We start from the raw sequence: 17,500 nt of genomic DNA, 5'->3' as shown, positions 1-17,500 counted from the left end.
CTGTGTTTACCTTCCCGTGGTTCCACCGTCCTGTTGCCACTTTGGTCCATGAAGATGAATCTTCCTCCAGTGAAGTGGGAGCCGTAGTCAGACAGGTAGAGCAGAGAGGTGTAGTCAAAGGAGCCGTAGGTCACCTGACAGACAGACAGACAGACAGACAGACACAGTGACTTAGGGAGCAGACAGGAAGCTACAGGAAGCAGCGGCTCATCTTATGAAGCTGCAGTCTTGTGAAGTACACAGACAGGTAGAAAGGTGGAGTCAAGGTCACAAATCAGCGTCCAGCCCTTCCTCATTAGTCAGACGTCTAGTCAGAATTCACGTGTGTGCGGTGCGTTCTGACAACACGTCAGCAGCATGATGGATGGAGCGAGGAGCAGGCGGAGGACATTTACATTTATATGAGAGGCTGGTTACTCTATTAGCTTCAACACGGAGCAGACAGACGGGAGAGAGACTTTAGAGTCAATCTGAGGAGAGGAGGAGAGGAGGAGGAGCTGCAGGACGGAGACAAACAACATCTGGCCCAGGAACACGTCACACACACACCTGTCTCTCCTGTCAGTCTCTCTCACATCACTAATAAGAGATCAATCCTGAGAGTGAGACAGATGCTTCAGTAGTTTCCTGAAGCTTTCACCATCTGCACTCAGTCTGAGGCCACACACACACACACACACACACACACACACACACACACACACACACACACACACACACACACACACACACACACACACACACACACACACACCCCTGAGAAGCATCTAAACTAACAGTTGGGTTCTCAAAGCGTCCCTCCCCTCACAGCTCCTCCTCTTCCTCCTCCTCCTCCTCTCCATGACATCGTGCGTGCGTGTCACCTTGTCGATGTGCGGGTGCCAGTACTCGTCGTGTTGCGTCTTGGCGGCGGTGCTGTTGATCCTGGAGAAGAAGGTGGGCTTGGTGAGGTACAGCAGGGTCGGGTCCAAACCAAACGTCTGGGCCAGGACCGTCTGGATGCGAGAACGCACGGTGCTGAGAGGGACGAGACACAACAAGACACACACACACATCTTTAACCCTTTAATGTTTGATTCAGCTGCCAGGACCTTCAGTCAGTCTGTGAACGCTGGAGTGATTTGTTATTAAACCTTTTTCACCTGTAAAGCTGGAAATCCTCCTGTGTGAACACGTCTCCAACCTGCTCTCCAAAGTACCTACACACACACACACACACACACACACACACACACGTCACCCAGATGTGTGTGAAGCTCAGACAGTAAACGTCCAACTGCTTCACATGAGGAAGAGGAGCAACATCATCTTTACTTCCTAATTAAGATAAGCTAGAAGGTCAGTCAGTCAGTCAGTCAGTCAGTCAGTCAGAGAGTGACACAGAGAGAGAGAGAGAGAGAGAGAGAACACACTGCTCTGTCCCACCTGTAGATGTTTACAAACTGCTTCCCCATGGACAGCGCCCCCGAGTGGAGATCCAGTATAGAGGCCTGCAGGGGTCAGATCAAGCACAGGGGTTCACTCAGCTTGAGGTCAAAGTTCAGGTGCTCTGAGCTCCACTCTGCTGCTCACACACAGAGGAGCTCAGTCTGCCCTCTAGTGCCAGGAGAAGGTACTACACTACAGACCTGCTCATGAACAATATGGCAGCAAAGCTAATCATCAAGAATCCTACCAGGGAGGCTCGCAGGTCAACAGGTCAACAGGTCAACAGGTCAACAGGTCAACAGGTCAACAGGTCAACAGGTCAAAATTGCTACTAGATTTTCTGCAGTAAATTAATGTAAAAAGAAAATGAAAGACTCACTCCTCCATCGGATCCAGCCAGAGCCAAACCCCTCTGAGCCAACCTGAGGGACAGAGAGGGACACAGAGAGGGACACAGAGAGGGACAGAGAGAGGGACAGAGAGAGGGACAGAGAGAGGGACACAGAGAGGGACACAGAGAGGGACAGAGGGAGAGACAGAGGGGGGGACACAGAGAGGGGGACAGAGAGGGACACAGAGAGGGACAGAGAGGGACAGAGAGAGGGACAGAGAGGGACACAGAGAGGGACAGAGGGAGAGACAGAGAGGGGGACAGAGAGGGACACAGAGAGGGAAAGAGAGAGGGACAGACAGGGACAGAGAGAGGGACAGAGAGAGGGACAGAGAGGGGGACAGAGAGGGGGACAGAGAGAGGGACAGACAGGGACAGAGAGGGGGACACAGAGAGGGACAGAGGGAGAGACAGAGGGAGAGACAGAGGGAGAGACAGAGGGGGGGACAGAGGGGGGGACACAGAGGGACACGGTCAGAGATGTCCACTCCCAGAGGAGAGGTGAGAACATCTGTACAGATGTTTACCTCCTGAGGGCCTGAGCTTCCTCCCTGCTCACCACGCCGTCTGTGACTGCACGGCCACACGTCACAGGAGTGCATCCTGGGAAACACAGAAATAATCAGTCAGTTAGCTGTGATTAGGACCCGCAGGCACAGCCGGAGAGCAGGGCCTCACCTGGGAAGCGTTTGTGCTGCTCGTAGTCGTCGGAGCACTGGACGGTGTAGACCCTGGGGTCAGGAGAGACCAGCTCCCCCCGCCTCACCAGAGTCTCTGTGACCTCCGTGTCCCGAGAGGTCAAGTAGAGCCAGGACGCCGCCCCGAACACACAAGCAGCCACCAGCAGCAGCAAGGCCACAGGCCCCCGGGAGCCCCGCCATGCTGAGCCCTGCCTCAGGGCGTTTCCTCTGAGGGACACACAGCAGGGGAGGAAGAGATCAACCACAGATTCAGACAAAACCTTAGGAATCAACAGCTGGTTAGACATTAAGATGCTGCTGTGTGATGAGGAGCTGAGAGCATCAACCAGCTGCTTGGTGAGGAAGATGGATCACAAACAAAAACAGATCGTCTCCGGTCTGCTGTCACTTATCTTCCTCCTCCCTTACAGCACTGTGGTACCATGACCTGGTGACCTCTGACCTGGTGACCTGTGAAACAACATGGCTGAAGGTACACTGGACTGAGTTTGCCTCATTTCTGACACGCTTCTTTGGTTTGAATCCCTGAGCAAAGCTAGGAAATAGACGAAGACTTCAACTCCAATATTCAATGGGAAAGAAGAAGGAGAAAGGAGAAAGGAGAAAGGAGAGAACACATCTGCAATATAATGCCTTCAGTATAGAATATAGTGTAGTATAATGACGTGATGTGCATGTGCATGAGTCGGTATAAACTAAAGATCGCGCTACAGTATGATAGTAATACAGTATAAGAGAGCAGACACTCTTGGTGTGTTGACTCTTCATCCTCTCTAGTGTTGGTGAGCTGCTCGGATTCATCGTTGTAGCTTCTCGCTCACCTTTTTATCTTCTTCTCGATCTCCGTGGCGTTTGTTACTCTCTTGTTACCTCGTTGCATTGGCGCCATTTCGTGTCCAAACTTCAAATTAACCCAGAATGGCCCGAGCGTGGAGTTTCACCCAGCAGAAGCTCATCACCATCATTATTATCTCTGCATGCAGGACTTCACTCTTTGTCACTTCCGGGTGGGCGGGAGTCGACCGATCTGATTGGCGCTACGAATGAGAAAGGAGTGTTTCTATTGGCCCACGTCCGGATCTATGTGGCCCCACAGAACTACACATATACTTCGTCTTCTCCCTTCGGCTGCTCCCGTTAGACACCATAAACATAAAGGTTGGGTTTGGTGTTTTATAGTCTCTATAGTCGAGGCTAAAAGTAAATCTAAATATTAGCAAAGTAGCTAAAGCTCGCGGCACCCTTTCTCCCATCCATTACTGAGACCCTACTAATCGATTGCCGATATCCGTACGCCTAAGAATACATTGCTTAAAGAGATTCTACGTGAGTTCTACGACAGCCACAAAGAGATATAATGTATTAAATAGAATATAATACATATACATGCCATCGCAAAGCAACACAAAGCTTTCGTCTTGTCCTGTCGCTACAGTAAATACGAGCTCAAGCGCGCGGCTCGGTCTGCTGAGACACGACTAATCAATTACAGATTACCAGGAAGCGCCTGAAAACACTGCCTGCTTAAATTGCTCGAACCTGTGTTAGGGTTAGGGTTAGTCCAAAACCCCCCGGTGACACTCCGTGGTAACCTGGTAACCCGTCTGTGCCGGTGAGTCCAGTCAGTTGTGTGACTCTGGTCCACACACATGAGCATGTTTGTGTGTTGTTGTCTTACCTGTGTCTGTGCCCTGCAGGCTCGGCGGCACCATGAGTCCACCTTGGCCCAATGGGAGGAAGCTCGTTCACCTGGATTTAAAAGGAGCCCCACCAAGAATAGAATACCTCCACCAGGTAAGATCACAGCTTCAACCCCATTTGAAAGGGAATTTACATCCACATGACTTCACTGATGTTTGTTTGTTTGTTTGGAGGGGGGGCTCATAGCGTTATGGCTCAGGGTTTGAACGCATTACAGTCTTTGTATCATTTGTTCCTCCTGAGCATGTGGACACATAGCAGTGATGTAATGAGCTCACCATGTCCTCTCCTCCCACTGCACCTCGCTCCCCCTCAGCTGATGGCCTTGTTCTCTGAGCTGGGAGCTGACGGCCTGCTGATGGAGTACGAGGATGTGTTTCCTTATGAGGGGGAGCTCCGGCTGCTGCAGGCCACAGCTCAGCCTGCTTACAGGTGGACACACACACACACACACACACACACACACACACTGGTCTCATCATGTGTTTGCTTACTGAGTGCTCTGTCTGCAGCCCAGAGGAGGTCTTGTCTATCCAGGAGGTTGCCCGCTCCAGGGGGCTGGAGGTGATCCCACTGGTGCAGACGTTTGGTCACATGGAAGTGAGGCAGACGTCCTCCTGTCCTCTGTCCTGTTTGTAAGAGGTGTGACTGATAAGTTCTGAGCCTGACACATAGGAAAGATTGTTTACCTCTTTCCAAACACAAACACCAAAGCTATCACATGATCCATGTTGATCTTTGTAGAGTAATGGAAGGATAGGTTAGATATCAGGTCCTTGAATGGATCCCAGCACTAAACATGGGTCCATAAGGGTCCATTCAAAGACCTGCAGACCTGGAAGAGGAGCACACACATCTACACACTGACCCACGTGACTCAGGGGAACAAACACAGAGACATGTTATAAACTGTAAGCAAGTGAAGTTGAAGTTCTTCATCCTGTGTTCTTGGCTCTTTCTATGATAGGCTCAGAACATATCAATCAACCTTTAGAACTGTTACCATGGTTCCAGTTGCTTGTTGTGTGTGAGGTCATGGTGTGTGTCTCTTGTTGTAGTTTGTGTTGAAGCAGGAGTCCCTGAGGGAGCTCCGGGAGCTGGACCACTGTGTGGGCACCCTGAACCCCCACAGAGCTGAGGGGCTCCAGCTGCTGATGAAGATGCTCAGGCAGGTGGTTGATCTTCATCCAGACCTCCACACTCTGCACATCGGAGCAGATGAGGTGAGATCACATTCAGCTTAAAGGAGTGAGAAGCAGCTGAGCTCTTTGAGAGTGAACACGGTGTCTCTGCTGCTCCAGGTCTATCTGCTGGGAGAGGGGGAGGAGTCAAAGCAGTGGTTGGCCTCACCTGGACGCACGGTGGAGCAGCTCTTCCTGAGTCACGTGACCAAGCTGGCCAAGGCCATCAAGGAGGCGTGGCCTCACATGAACATCATCATGTGGGACGACATGATGAGAGGGATGAGCCCCGATACGCTGAGAGGTGAGGAGGAGGAGGAGGAGGAGGAGGCCCTGACCTGAACCCTGATGAGCCTGTGACCCCAGAGTGCCCAACACCTTCCATGATCCTACTCTGCTGAATGAGTGTGAGTCTGAGCTGAAGCCTCACCTGTGTGTGTGTGTGTGTGTGTGTGTGTTGTGTCTGCAGCCAGCGGCCTGGTTGGACTCGTCCAGCCCATGCTGTGGGACTACGGCCCGGCTCTGGATGTGGACACAACAGGTGAGGACTCCATACAGCAGGTCTGATATGATGATGTCATACACACAGGCTCTCAGGCAGGTGTGTGTGTGTGTGTGTGTGTGTGTGTGTGTGTGTGTGTGTGTGTGTGTGTGTGTGTGTGTGTGTGTGTGTGTGTGTGTGTGTGTGTGTGTGTGTGTGTGTGTGTGTGTGTGTGTGTGTGTGTGTGTGTGTGTGTGTGTGTGTGTGTGTCTCTCTCTCTCAGTGTCTCTACTGGAGAAGTACAGTAGTGCCGGTCTGTCTGAGCTGTGGGCGGCCACTTCCTTCAAAGGCTCCACCCACGTCCACACCACAGTGACCAAGACGCAGAGACACGTGGACAATCACCTGCAGTGGCTCAAGGTGGCGGCCGGCGTGTCGCCGGGCGTGAAGCTGCTGGGCGTGGCCCTCACAGGCTGGCAGAGGTGATCATGGTCTGATCACTAAAGGGTTACACTTCATGATGTTGAGCTCTAGATGTTGAGCTGCTCTGCTGCGTGTCTGTCCTCAGGTACGACCACCTGTCCGTGCTGTGCGAGCTGATGCCCGTGGCTCTTCCATCACTGGCGTCCTGCCTGGAGACGCTGGTCTGTGGGCAGTTTGGTGGCGAGGCTCAGAGCAGAGTGATGCAGCGCCTGAGCGTCTCGTCTGTGGAGGTGGAGGACCTGGAGAGCTCCGGGTCAGAGCTGCAGCCTGACACACACACACACACACACACGCACGCTTCACAGGGTTTACACCTGGATCCCCATGGTAACAGGGTTTTGGTCTTCTGATCTTCAGGGCTTCTGCAGGCGACCCGTTTGTTGGCAGGAGGCTGGCGGAGATCATCGTGGAGCTCACGTCTACGCTCAACTCAGAGGACGTTTGTGGTTTTGAAAACAGCATGTGAGTGACAGACAGACTGACAGACAGACAGCTGCTACGTACCTGTGTGACGGTCTGTGCTCCTGCAGGTGTGTGAGAGGATGGCTCAGTCCGTACCACCGGCAGAGGAAGAGGGTCAGCCCGCTTATCGCCATGCAGATTCACAGCCAAGCCACAACGTGAGCCTGGATCTTTACATCTTCACCCTCTGGAGTCTGGAGTCATTCAGCTTGGTGTGTTTGTTGTAAGATGTTGTAAGTCCTCTCCCTCTCTCCTGGTGTCTTCAGGTATTTGACGGCGTTGGAGCAGAAGGTGGAGGCGCTGTGGGAGGAGATGCGTCGCCTCTACCCAGACTCTGTGGTGCAGGAGTGGATAGAGCAGCACGTGGTCCCTGTCACCGCCCCTCTACAGAGGGTCACAGAGGACATCAGGGTCTGTCTGGAGGAGATGCTGCCACAGAAGGATCCTTCACCTTCACCTGCAGCTCCCACTGAACGGCCCAGTGTGGGAGATGAATGACATGATGTGGAGATGATGTTGATGTTATCTCCCACATACTGATTGAATAAATATCACTAAGAAGAATCAGACACAAATCTGTCTGCTCTGATGGGTTTGGGTCTAAAATCACTGAAATAACAAACAGTTCACAAACTGAAGCCAAACCAGGAGGAATCAAAGCGACTGAGCTGTGAAGTCAGGAGCCGTTTGGATCTGTGATTGATCTCTTCATCTGAATGCAAACTGCAGTAAAGACTTCAATGTTTATAAACAAATGTTTTAATGTAATTCCTGCAAATATATAAAAGTAAACAAAGATCTTAAAAACAACCGACGGTCTGATTGGTCCTCTGTGGCTCCAGTGTTTGCCTGAGCTTCACTGAGTGTGTGTGTGTGTGACAGTAAGGGAGCATGAAGGCTCCACACACACGCAGTGAGCAGGTGGTTACAGACTGGGTGAGCCACAGACTGTGGGAAGAAGCAGTGATCACATCAAGAAGAGTCCAGCTTAGTTAGAGACGTTCTGATCCCTCATTAACCCTCTGAGGTCTGCCACTGTCAGGAACACTTTGGTTCTGGTTCTACTGAGCGGTTCCAGATTCACACACGCTGTGAACATGCAGCATCTGTCTGTTGTGCTCGTGTGTAACATGAACGTACATTTAATGCCAAGCAGGCCGGGGAGTTTACAGTGAAATGCTGCCCCCCTGCTCTACAGCGCCTCTACTGGTCTATCAACAAAACACAAACACTGATGTGAAGCTACAAGCCTGAGCTTTGACCGGAGACATCCTGGTGTCTCTGTGGTTTAGGGTTTAAAGGCCCGCAAAGGGTTAAAAGGAGGAAAGATGCCGAGACACTTTCAAACAAAACAATCATGGAGTCGCTGAAGGAGGCTACATGCAGAAGTATGACCAGAGCTATAATGCCCTCAAACCCATTCACACACCCGGCTCAGCTCCAGGCCCTGCTGAGGCTCACACACTCACACACAACTCATTCATCTTTGAGACATCATTGTTCATCATCTTCATCATCATCCTCATCATTTGTGGAGTGGATTAAATAATCTCCCTCCTCCTCCTCCTCTTCATCATCACCATCTTCAAAGTCCTCCTCGGTCTCCTGCTGCCTCTGCTGCTGCAGCTCCTCCAGGCCCAAGAATCGCTTCAGCAACGCCGCCACCGCCTCCACGTCGCTGACAGACAGGACAAAGGAAGGAGGAAGGTTTCATCCCAGTACAGAGAGACAGTCAGAGTGTTGAGTGAATGTAAACATAGTGAGCAGTGTCCTACCTGCGGCCCCCCAGCGTGGCGCTCTGGGTGAGGGGGTAGGAGAAGCCCGTGGCCAGCCGCAGCATCAGCAGGTAGCCTTTCCCTAAATATCGAACCTTCTCCTCTTTGACGCTGACATCATGCAGATGCATCAGATCCAACACGACTGAGAGAGAAAGGAAGAAGAAGAGAACCTCTAGAGCCCGCTGGAGAGCTGTGACCCTGCCCACACTCTGAGCCATCACTCACCCCTCTCCTGGCCTTTCCTCCATAACGTCAGGATCACCGCATACAAGCTAAAGGTCTTGAGCTCGATCAGGTTCCTGGTCTTGTCGAACACGGCCTCCTCCCACTCCTCCATGTTCTGCATGGCCACAAACAGACAGCCGGTCACGTAGAACAGCTTCCACAGGATGCTGTCTGTGAGCAACAGGACGCAGGACACAACAAAGAGGTGTGAGACGCAGGCGGCAATGTGCAGAGTCATGCAAACCAGGTAAGAGTGTGAGGCGTACCTGAGCTGTAGTATGCTGCTGCCAGGCCTACTGATCCTATGCCTGCAGTTCAAAGACAAACGCATCACAGTGGAGGATATTACTGCCTACATGTACATTTGAGAGCCAGTATGGACTCCATATTTGTTCACAGACAGTTTGAACAGCATTTGCACACACAAACAGACTTACCAACCAGGAGAGACCAGGAGCGAATCCCCGGGGATCTCTTCAGGTGAAGCAGAGTGGAGCTGTGCTCCTCTACACACATGTAGCCCATCTGAAGACAAATACACACGTTCACACTTTCATTTGCACATTTCTATCTCAATCCTTTGAGAATACCTTTAATACAGTATTTAAGTATGGTGTGAGAACGCTATTAATTAGTAAACGTTTAATGCCGTCAGTTAATTTCGCACTTAAATTCACAAATGTATATAAATATTCTAGGTTAACGATTTATAGACAATAGTAATTCAAAAAGGATTTTTTTTAAACAAATCCTTTTTAAATCCTCATTTAAAAAGGATTTTTTTAAATTACGGCAAAAAAAAAGAAGCCAAACAACCACACCGGATGCTGCGGTGAGAAGATGAAAACACTCCAAACTGTCTCCCCAGCACAGACAAAAACAATAACTTAACATGTTTCATATTTCTTACCTTCTGCTCTTCTGTTTGCCGTTAGATTGTTGCCAAAACGACTGAGCAAAAGAGCCTAAATAGGAGGAAACGCGTGGAATGAATTATGAGGAAGTAGAAGTCACATTACTGTAACTGTCCTGAAGGGCGAGACTTCCTTCCTGGATCCGTCGATTCTGATTGGATTTCATCTACAATTCAGAATAAAAGCCTGGAATCATTAGGAAACAAATCAAAGAATAATATATATTTGACGACGGTAAATTGTTTTACTTACCTGAAACGCAAAAGTGTTGGTACACTGCTGAACTCAGAAATAGCTCCGGTGTTACGATTGCTGTTCATTTTACAAACTACGACCGCTGAACATTTTTATTTTGACAAGTCGCAAACTTTTGCTAGCTAGAGAAGCTATAACGCTAAATCGCGACAGGCAAATGATAAACGCTTGCTTTTTGTGTATTTGAATTATTTGAGGTTTACGCCGTGCAGAAAATTCAATAAAATCCTCTTTAGCTTACTCTGGGGAGGTTTTGAGGAAAAACGCAACACTTCCGGATCTTCTGATTGGATTCTTTTGCGCATGCGCGGTGGGAGCATTGTAGATATATACATATGTAGATATGTACAGATGTAGAAATATACAGATGTAGATATATCTACAGTCAAAGAATCACATTTAATTTTTGGGGGGTATCATGTCTAATCGATAACAAATATCAACCAATCAACATGTGCAAATTTAACCATGTTATACTTACCATTTTATTTCAAATATACCTGACCGCATATTTGGCGGATATATCAAGAAATGTAACATTTTGCAACGAACCTCGAAACTGACTGAATGTTTAGAGAAAACGACTCACGTAGAGCCCGTGAAGGCAGCATGACGTGAGGCGGTGGGCGGTCATACGGATGGCGTAAGGGCAGGTGCACGGCCCGCGCGCAGCATTATCACAACAACAACACGGAGCCGCAGATACAGCAGGCCCGAGAACCGAGAACCGAGAACCGAGCCCAGAGCCCAGAGCCCAGAGCCCCCGGCGGACCAGCACCGAGCCCCCGACGGAACAACACTGACCCTAAACCTTCTGTCGACGTGCGTGGAAAGAAGCCGACATGACGCTGAACCAGAACCACTCGGAGTCCGGCGGAGTCATCATCAACAACAGCGAGAGGTACCAGTACTAGCTAACAGCTCGGTGTCGGTGTCCGTTATCCGAGAAGCAGACACCGACAAGTTCCATGCACTCATATACAGAACTCCGTCAGAAACATACAGTTCTCATCTGGTCCGGTTTATGTCCCTGCATAACGGCAGGCATCTGATTTTGTAGGACTAAACCCTATAGTAGATTCTTATGTAACACCGATGTAAAAGCTAAAGTGAAGTTGTCGCTTCTTCGCTCTGATCCCGGAGGCTTCAGAGACTTCACAGTTGTTACGCATGGAAGTGAAGCGCTGCATGATCATTCACATGTTTGCCGAGTTGGACTTTGACTTGAAATAAGTGTTAAAGTATTGTTCGCCGCACACACTGAGCCCGGCTCCGGTACAGCGGTAACGGGAGGGCGCTGAGGGGAAACTGGACCGGACTCTCTGCGTCCGCCTCCAGCCTGCTGGGCTCGAAATGTCGGACCTGTCATCTGTGTGCGTTTAGTTGCCATTAAGCATCGGTGACGCCATTATTAATTGTGAAATGTTGAAGCTGCAGTCGAGCTGTGACTGCGAGTTGTGTTTGTGTGCGGCGTTCAAGTGCCTCGCATACTGCAGGAACGTTTCTGCTGCGCTGCATCAACAGCTGCACTCTGCCTCAACAAGCATGTGAGTGTGTGTGTGTGAGCAGAGCGACACTGAGTCACACTAATGTTCAGGTTGCTGGAACCATGATATTAAATCTGAGCTCAAAGCCGCACTAAACTGCTGTCACTCAGGCAGAGGAAGTGTAATCCTGTCTAACACTGTTTACTGGAAGTAACTGACACTAGACGTCTGGTAACTGGTGGCACAACAACCCTGATCTGATTTAGCAGCTTCTCAGGCCTGACCCGTCTCACTAAGGTTACTGCACCACACCTCTGCCAAGGCCAAAATAGCCTCTCTCATTTACCAAAACAGCCAACGCCAGCATTCCTTGGTTGTTTCTGACTCTTTTGATGATCTGGCTCCTCACAGTCCCTTGGTTGTCTGCACACACACACACACAGCTCACACTGGTTAGTTTAAGGTTAAAGGTGTGTGTCTCCTCTTCCCTCTCTGTCTCCAGTGTGTTGATGAACCATGATAACGTGGAGCTGGTTTTCTCTGATGCGGAGCGTCTGCCTGAAGCCTTCAGGAAGAGCAAGAAGGGCAGCATCTACCTGACTCCATACAGGGTGAGAGACCGGAGCAGAGCCTCCTCCTCCTCCTCCTCCGCCTGTTCTGTACGGAGCCTCAGGCGTGGAGCTGTGCATGGTCAGAGTGATTACATGAAGTCATGTTAGTGGATCAGTTCAGTGATGTTTAGATGAGAAGGAACCATGGAGCAGCTCCTCTCTCTGGGAGCTCAGAATCATTCTGTCCTCCTGGAGCGGAGCAGAAGTTTACAGCCTGAGCCCAACCAAGACAAGGAGCCAGCAGAAGAGAAGGAGCTGTTAGGGTCAGAGTGGCGTCCTGAAGAAGACAGTGTGTGTGTGTGTGTGTGTGTGTGTGTGTGGCAGGCTCATTTAGCTCTGGGCCTCAGGAGGAGGAGGAGGTTGTGATGATGTCGTCTCCCCTCAGGTGATCTTCGTGGCCAAAGGCCGTGACGCCCTGCAGTCCTTCATGATGCCCTTCTACCTGATGAAGGGCTGTGAGGTCAAGCAGCCGGTGCTGGGGGCAAATTACATCAAAGGCTCCATCAGCGCAGAGCCTGCAGGTCTGTGTGTGTGTGTGTGTGAGCACTTAAAGCCATCTGTGGGCGCTGCAGTGCAGTGATTGATGCTGTGTCCTGTGTGTCCCAGGCGGCTGGGAGGGCGCCGCTGCCTTCAAGCTGGTGTTTGCTGCAGGAGGAGCCATCGAGTTCGGCCAGTGCATGATGCAGGTGGCAGCTCAGGGTGAGAGGTCGCTCCTGGGTCACTCTGCTGGATGACCTGCTGGATAGATAAGCATGTGTGTGTGTGTGTGTGTGTGTGCAGCGTCCAGAGGTCAGCCGGTGAACCCTGGCTTTGGTGGATGCCCTTATATGGCCAACGGCGCCTACACTTACCCTCCTCCCCCTGCTAACGGGATGTACCCTGCCGGACCCCCCCCTGGCTACTCCTACCCCACCGCCCCCCCTCAAGGTACCCGCCGCTTCACGTTACCATGACAGCCTCAGCTCCGTGTCACAGAGGCCTAACCTGTGCTTCCTGTCCAGGCGGGTTCTACCCCACCCCCCCGGCCTTCGACGCCTCGGCCGCCTACATCCCCCCTCCCCCGTACTCCGCCCACCTGGGCCAGCAGCCCCCACGGGACCCGGACCTCCCCTCTACGTCAGCAGGTGAGTGACGGCCAGCGTTCACCCCAGCTCTTAGTGGCTCATTCATCCAGCTGAGCCTGAGTGGACCTGCTGACTGAGTCTAATCATAGAGATGATGAGTGATGTCCTCTAGGAGGCGCTGTAGCACTGCATGGAGAGGGGAGCAAGGGTATTAGTCACTGTCCTTACCCAGAGGAAGTCCCTCCCTGCTGCCCCCTGGTGGGGGAGCTCTGTAGAGCAGAATGCTCCTCCTCCTCCTCCTCCTCCTCTTCCCTTCCTCATGAAGCAGAGTGTCTCACACAGGGACTCGTCCCCTCTGTCCCCTCTGTCTCTGTCTCAGCGGAGGCCAAAGCAGCTGAGGCAGCAGCGAGTGCCAGCAGCGCCTCTCTGCCCCCGACGCATGTCTACCTGCCACAGGTACACACACACACACACACAGACACACACACACATCAGTGTATTGATGGTGTATTGATCATCTATCGTAGGGTTAATGTTACCTGAACCTAAACACTCCTCTGCTCCTCCAGGACAAGCCTCCTCCATACTCTCCTCCTGAAGACAAGAAGAACCAGTAGACCCCCCCCCCCCCCCCCCCCCTAACTGGACGCCAGGAAGGCCAAAGCTCTTCACTGTATTCCCTCTCTCACCCTCCTCTCCATCCCTCCCTTTGGATCCCATTTTCCATTGCTTAACTCTCTCTCTTCATTCCTTCCAATGATTCCTAAAGTCACCGGCTGTTTGTCAGCTCCATCCTCTTCAGAAACTCCTGCAGCCTGAGGGGAAACGTGTGGGGACAAGATGATGATGATGATGATGAAGACCACTGTTGTTCAGACCAAAGCGGTCAGGCTCTGGGGGCGACTTACTGAGGTTTTGTACCCTGAATAGCTATTTTAGTATTTCCTGCCTTGCGAGTCAAACTGCCACCCAAACCTTCAACCTGGCGAAGCCCCGAAGCTCAGATCAGATTTTCTATGAGCGTCTCTCCATCCTGCCTGAGGGGAAGGAGCTCCATCGCTCTGCTGAAGGAGCCCACAGGCCAGCCCGCCGCAGTGTTTGAGCTTTCTATGGTGTGTGTGTGTGTGCAGGCGTTTAATGTTTAGAGCTTTAAGGAGGAGATGAAGGTGAAGCTGGGACAGGGGCGTCTCAGTGAAGATCAGAGCCCAGCAGCCCATCCCTGATCTGGGATTAGAGCCGGACATAATCTGGCTCTGGCCCAGTGATGTCACATCCTGTTTGGCCATCACGGGGTCAGACGAGCTCCTCCGTTAGTCCGTCTAGTGTGAGGTCAGAGGTCGGTGCGTAAGCGGAGCCTCGTCTCCTCTTCCTCCCTCTCTACTTCTCCCTGTCCCGTATCCGTGGCTCATTTGTTGCACTTTAAAGTTGCTATGCATCGGCTCCTGTTCAGGCTGTAAGCAGAACAATTCTAATGTATTTATTTCCAAACTAATTTATTGATTGATTTTATGTCAAATGACAAACAAAGCATGATGTCAGCTAACAGGCGTGCTTTGGAATGGGTTTATTAAATGGATCTGGATTCATGTGAAACACCAGTGTTTGGTTTGATTCCTTTCTCACAGCACGGGGGGTTCAGGGCCCCGAGGCCCGGGAGGTTCGGGGCCACAGGGAGGTTCGGGTCCACAGTTCCTCTCCTCACTCAGCCGCTCCTCCTTGTGCTTTTGGACAGAGGGGTGTGTGTGATGTCCTGAGCTGTGAGCCACCCAAGGTCCCAGCCCGCCTGGACCAGAGCTCAGCATTCAGTCCAAAGCCTCCACGTCCTCTAAGACGTCTGTACAGAGCAGCAGAGTCCATCAGGACCCAAGTGTTCCAGTCTCAATCCTGATGTTGTGGGTCTGTAAAGCTCTGAGACATTGTGTGTGTCACATCGGGCTACAAATCAAATGGACTTGTCAGTAGCAGAACACGGCCTGTAGAGTCGTGACGTCTGTCCCTCAGCTCCAGGCTCTGAGCTCAGCCACACACACACACACACACACACACACACACACACACACACACACACACACACACACACACACACACACACACACACACTCTGTGTGACTGAAGGCGTGTGGCTCCAGCGCTCAGCGTGGGAACACAGACGCAGCAGCAGAGTCTCCATACGTAAGACAGACGAAGCAAACATGAGATGAACGTCACTACAAAGAGAAGAGAGAAAGCTTCTAAAGAGTCTTCCTCATGTGGAGCACAGGGTGATGCTGACGCCCTCTCCGATCCAGCAGGCGGGGAACAGCGCCCGGTTGAAGGCACAGTGGAAGGCGTGGAGCCTGGTCTGTCCGTCACCGTAGTAGGTCAGGGTCCCCGCCTCGTAGTCCAGCAGCATGCCGACGCGGCGGTGCTGAGAGTGACCGACCAGGGGCTCCCGCCGCCCGTTGTGCCAGGCGCTGAGCTGCCGCTCGTCCAGCTGCAGGCTCCAGGACAGCTCGTTCATTCCCACCATGCACCTCTTGCCCTTCTCCTTCCTGGGGATGGCCTCGTAGGTGACCTGAGCAGAGGGAGGGGCTTAGTAGACATCACACTGACATGCTCATCATCTGGTTGTCATGACATCAGCAGCCTTACCCCCAGGTAGGCCCAGGGCTTGGACACCTCCAGCTCCCAGTAGTGCTGCCCCTGGGTGAAGCTCTGGAAGCAGAGCACCTGCCAGGTGTGGTCAAAGCGAGCCAGGTGGGCGGGGCCAGGGCGCGGCCCGGACGTCAGGTGCTCCGCCCTCCGGTTCTCCAGGGACAGAAATAGGTGCTCGTTGGCTGTGCGCGGGTCAAAGGTCAGCGCGCATCTGTCTGTAATGAGAATAAGGAAGGAAACGGTCTACAGGGAGGAAGAGTCTGATGGAGGAGGACACACAGGAAGCTGAAACGTGTCTCCACTTACACGCTCCCAGGCCCTCCTTCCCGTCCGGGCGGCAGGGAGCGGCCGTGCTGGGAACGACGGCGAGGACGGGCCGCTTATCCTGAGGAGAGTCTGGAGAAGAAGGGAACACGTGAGAGCCTGCAGGACGCTCAGCAGAGAGGCACGCTTAGATACCACAAGATAAGAGGAGGAGGAGTGGAGGAAGGAGGCGGCGGCTCACCCTGTTTGTCCTGAACCACAGCCGTGCTCACCGCTTTCTCCAGGTCCTCTGACACCAGCTTGGAGACGCGGGACAGCACGTCTACGATGCCCGTCAGGCGCTCCTGCAGGTTAGGGGTGAAGTCCACCGGGATGTCCTCCAGACGAGGGACCTCCACCAGCAGGGACTCCTGCAACCAAGCACAGGGGGGCCGGGGTCAGAGGGTCAGGGGTCAGAGGGTCAGGAGTCAGAGGGTCAGGGGTCAGATCCCTTCTTCCTGTGACAGACGCACGTACCTGGATGAGCTGTGTGTCTGTGAGGCTGTGGAGCTCCAACATCTGCTCCTGGCTCTCTGCAAGTTTCTGCCGTTGCTCCTTGAGTTCCCTCAGCCGCCCCTGGGCCTCAGAGATGGAGGCCTCCTTCTGCTCCAAGATGAAGTTCTCTGTGGCTTCCTGCTTCTCCACCAGGGTCTTCATCAGCGCGCTGAACTTGATGCTCGCCCAGGTGGACGTCTGCTCTAGAGTCACCTTCAATAAGAGAAGAGAGGACACACTGAGGAGAATACAGCTGTGTGTGTGTGTGTGTGTGTGTGTGTGTGTGTGTGTGTGTGTGTGTGTGTGTGTGTGTGTGTGTGTGTGTGTGTGTGTGTGTGTCAGGACTCTACCTGAGCTGTGCTGATGTTCTCTGTTAACTCCATTATTCTTGTCTCAGTGTCTTCTATGAGTTTACCCACTTCCTTACTCTTCCTCTCCAGCAGCAGCTACACACAAACACACAAGAGTGAGACACATAGAGTGAGACACAGAGAGTGAGACACACACGCAGAGTGAGACACACACGCAGAGTGAGACACACACAGAGAGTGAGACAGCCCTTGGTGTATTCTGACCTCCTGGTTGTCCCGCTCCACCTCCAGCAGCACCTTGTCGTGGCTCACACACTCTCTGATCGCACACTCACAGCACACTGAGCCTTTGTCCTGCCTGCAGAAATACACCAGAGGCTTTTTGTGTCGGTCACAGAGCAGCAGGGCTCTCGCTCCCTCGCCTCCCCTCAGCAGCGCCTCCCTGCAGGAGGAGGAGGCGCTGCTGCTGCCGCTGCTGCTGCTCACCGTCTCCGTCAGCAGAGACAGGGACACGTTCCTCTTCAGCGCCGGCCTGGGGCTGAACCTCTCCTGGCAGATTGGACACTGGGGGGCCAGGCCCGACTTGCTCTTTGTG

At 52.3% G+C, this 17,500-nt stretch overlaps 5 protein-coding genes across 6 annotated transcripts in view; 2 read left to right on the top strand and 3 right to left on the bottom strand.

The window, feature by feature from the left end:
• The window catches only part of ogfod3 (2-oxoglutarate and iron dependent oxygenase domain containing 3), a 6,250-nt gene extending 2,641 nt beyond the window's left edge, over nt 1-3,609 (bottom strand). The window contains exons 1-8 of the mRNA XM_076167925.1: nt 3,342-3,609; nt 2,498-2,727; nt 2,347-2,422; nt 1,808-1,850; nt 1,426-1,490; nt 1,143-1,199; nt 864-1,017; nt 11-134 (exon numbers count right to left, since the gene is read on the bottom strand). Coding sequence (XP_076024040.1) covers nt 11-134; nt 864-1,017; nt 1,143-1,199; nt 1,426-1,490; nt 1,808-1,850; nt 2,347-2,422; nt 2,498-2,727; nt 3,342-3,409 — 817 coding nt within the window. The 5' untranslated portion in view covers nt 3,410-3,609. The remainder of the gene's footprint in view (nt 1-10; nt 135-863; nt 1,018-1,142; nt 1,200-1,425; nt 1,491-1,807; nt 1,851-2,346; nt 2,423-2,497; nt 2,728-3,341) is intronic.
• A 292-nt stretch (nt 3,610-3,901) lies between these two features.
• hexd (hexosaminidase d) lies at nt 3,902-7,617 on the top strand. Of its 2 annotated transcripts, none has more exons than XM_076167923.1 (12): nt 3,902-4,132; nt 4,218-4,314; nt 4,538-4,653; nt 4,734-4,785; nt 5,280-5,444; nt 5,523-5,706; nt 5,872-5,943; nt 6,167-6,365; nt 6,452-6,619; nt 6,724-6,828; nt 6,897-6,986; nt 7,095-7,617. In XM_076167923.1, exons 2-12 carry the CDS (start codon nt 4,231-4,233, stop codon nt 7,324-7,326), a joined length of 1,467 nt encoding a protein of 488 aa, XP_076024038.1. In that variant the 5' UTR covers nt 3,902-4,132; nt 4,218-4,230; the 3' UTR covers nt 7,327-7,617. The 2 variants fall into 2 exon arrangements, with proteins under 2 accessions (XP_076024038.1, XP_076024037.1); XM_076167922.1 differs by having other exon boundaries at nt 4,734-4,821; nt 7,095-7,616.
• cybc1 (cytochrome b-245 chaperone 1) lies at nt 7,572-10,305 on the bottom strand. Its single transcript, XM_076167927.1, has 7 exons — nt 9,998-10,305; nt 9,742-9,911; nt 9,269-9,356; nt 9,098-9,139; nt 8,832-9,002; nt 8,604-8,748; nt 7,572-8,506 (listed from the first exon to the last, which is right to left on the bottom strand). Exons 3-7 carry the CDS (start codon nt 9,354-9,356, stop codon nt 8,323-8,325), a joined length of 630 nt encoding a protein of 209 aa, XP_076024042.1. The 5' UTR covers nt 9,742-9,911; nt 9,998-10,305; the 3' UTR covers nt 7,572-8,322.
• A 302-nt stretch (nt 10,306-10,607) lies between these two features.
• wbp2 (WW domain binding protein 2) lies at nt 10,608-14,751 on the top strand. Its single transcript, XM_076167926.1, has 8 exons — nt 10,608-10,901; nt 11,990-12,098; nt 12,484-12,619; nt 12,705-12,797; nt 12,879-13,025; nt 13,100-13,222; nt 13,542-13,618; nt 13,732-14,751. Exons 1-8 carry the CDS (start codon nt 10,843-10,845, stop codon nt 13,777-13,779), a joined length of 792 nt encoding a protein of 263 aa, XP_076024041.1. The 5' UTR covers nt 10,608-10,842; the 3' UTR covers nt 13,780-14,751.
• A 148-nt stretch (nt 14,752-14,899) lies between these two features.
• trim65 (tripartite motif containing 65) overlaps nt 14,900-17,500 on the bottom strand; it is a 3,574-nt gene continuing 973 nt past the window's right edge. Inside the window, exons 3-9 of the mRNA XM_076167921.1 lie at nt 17,170-17,500; nt 16,945-17,040; nt 16,577-16,807; nt 16,302-16,470; nt 16,103-16,192; nt 15,794-16,011; nt 14,900-15,716 (exon numbers count right to left, since the gene is read on the bottom strand). The exon at nt 17,170-17,500 is cut by the window's right edge and continues 196 nt beyond it. Of these exons, the coding sequence (XP_076024036.1) occupies nt 15,408-15,716; nt 15,794-16,011; nt 16,103-16,192; nt 16,302-16,470; nt 16,577-16,807; nt 16,945-17,040; nt 17,170-17,500 (1,444 nt within the window). The 3' untranslated portion in view covers nt 14,900-15,407. The remainder of the gene's footprint in view (nt 15,717-15,793; nt 16,012-16,102; nt 16,193-16,301; nt 16,471-16,576; nt 16,808-16,944; nt 17,041-17,169) is intronic.

Source organism: Genypterus blacodes, unplaced genomic scaffold (assembly GCF_046128005.1).
Source record: "Genypterus blacodes isolate CSIRO-AG114 ecotype Tasmania unplaced genomic scaffold, CSIRO-AGI_Gbla_v1 ptg000181l_1, whole genome shotgun sequence".
In the NCBI taxonomy this organism is placed as follows: domain Eukaryota; kingdom Metazoa; phylum Chordata; class Actinopteri; order Ophidiiformes; family Ophidiidae; genus Genypterus; species Genypterus blacodes.
This window is presented reverse-complemented; position numbering and strand designations above follow the sequence as displayed.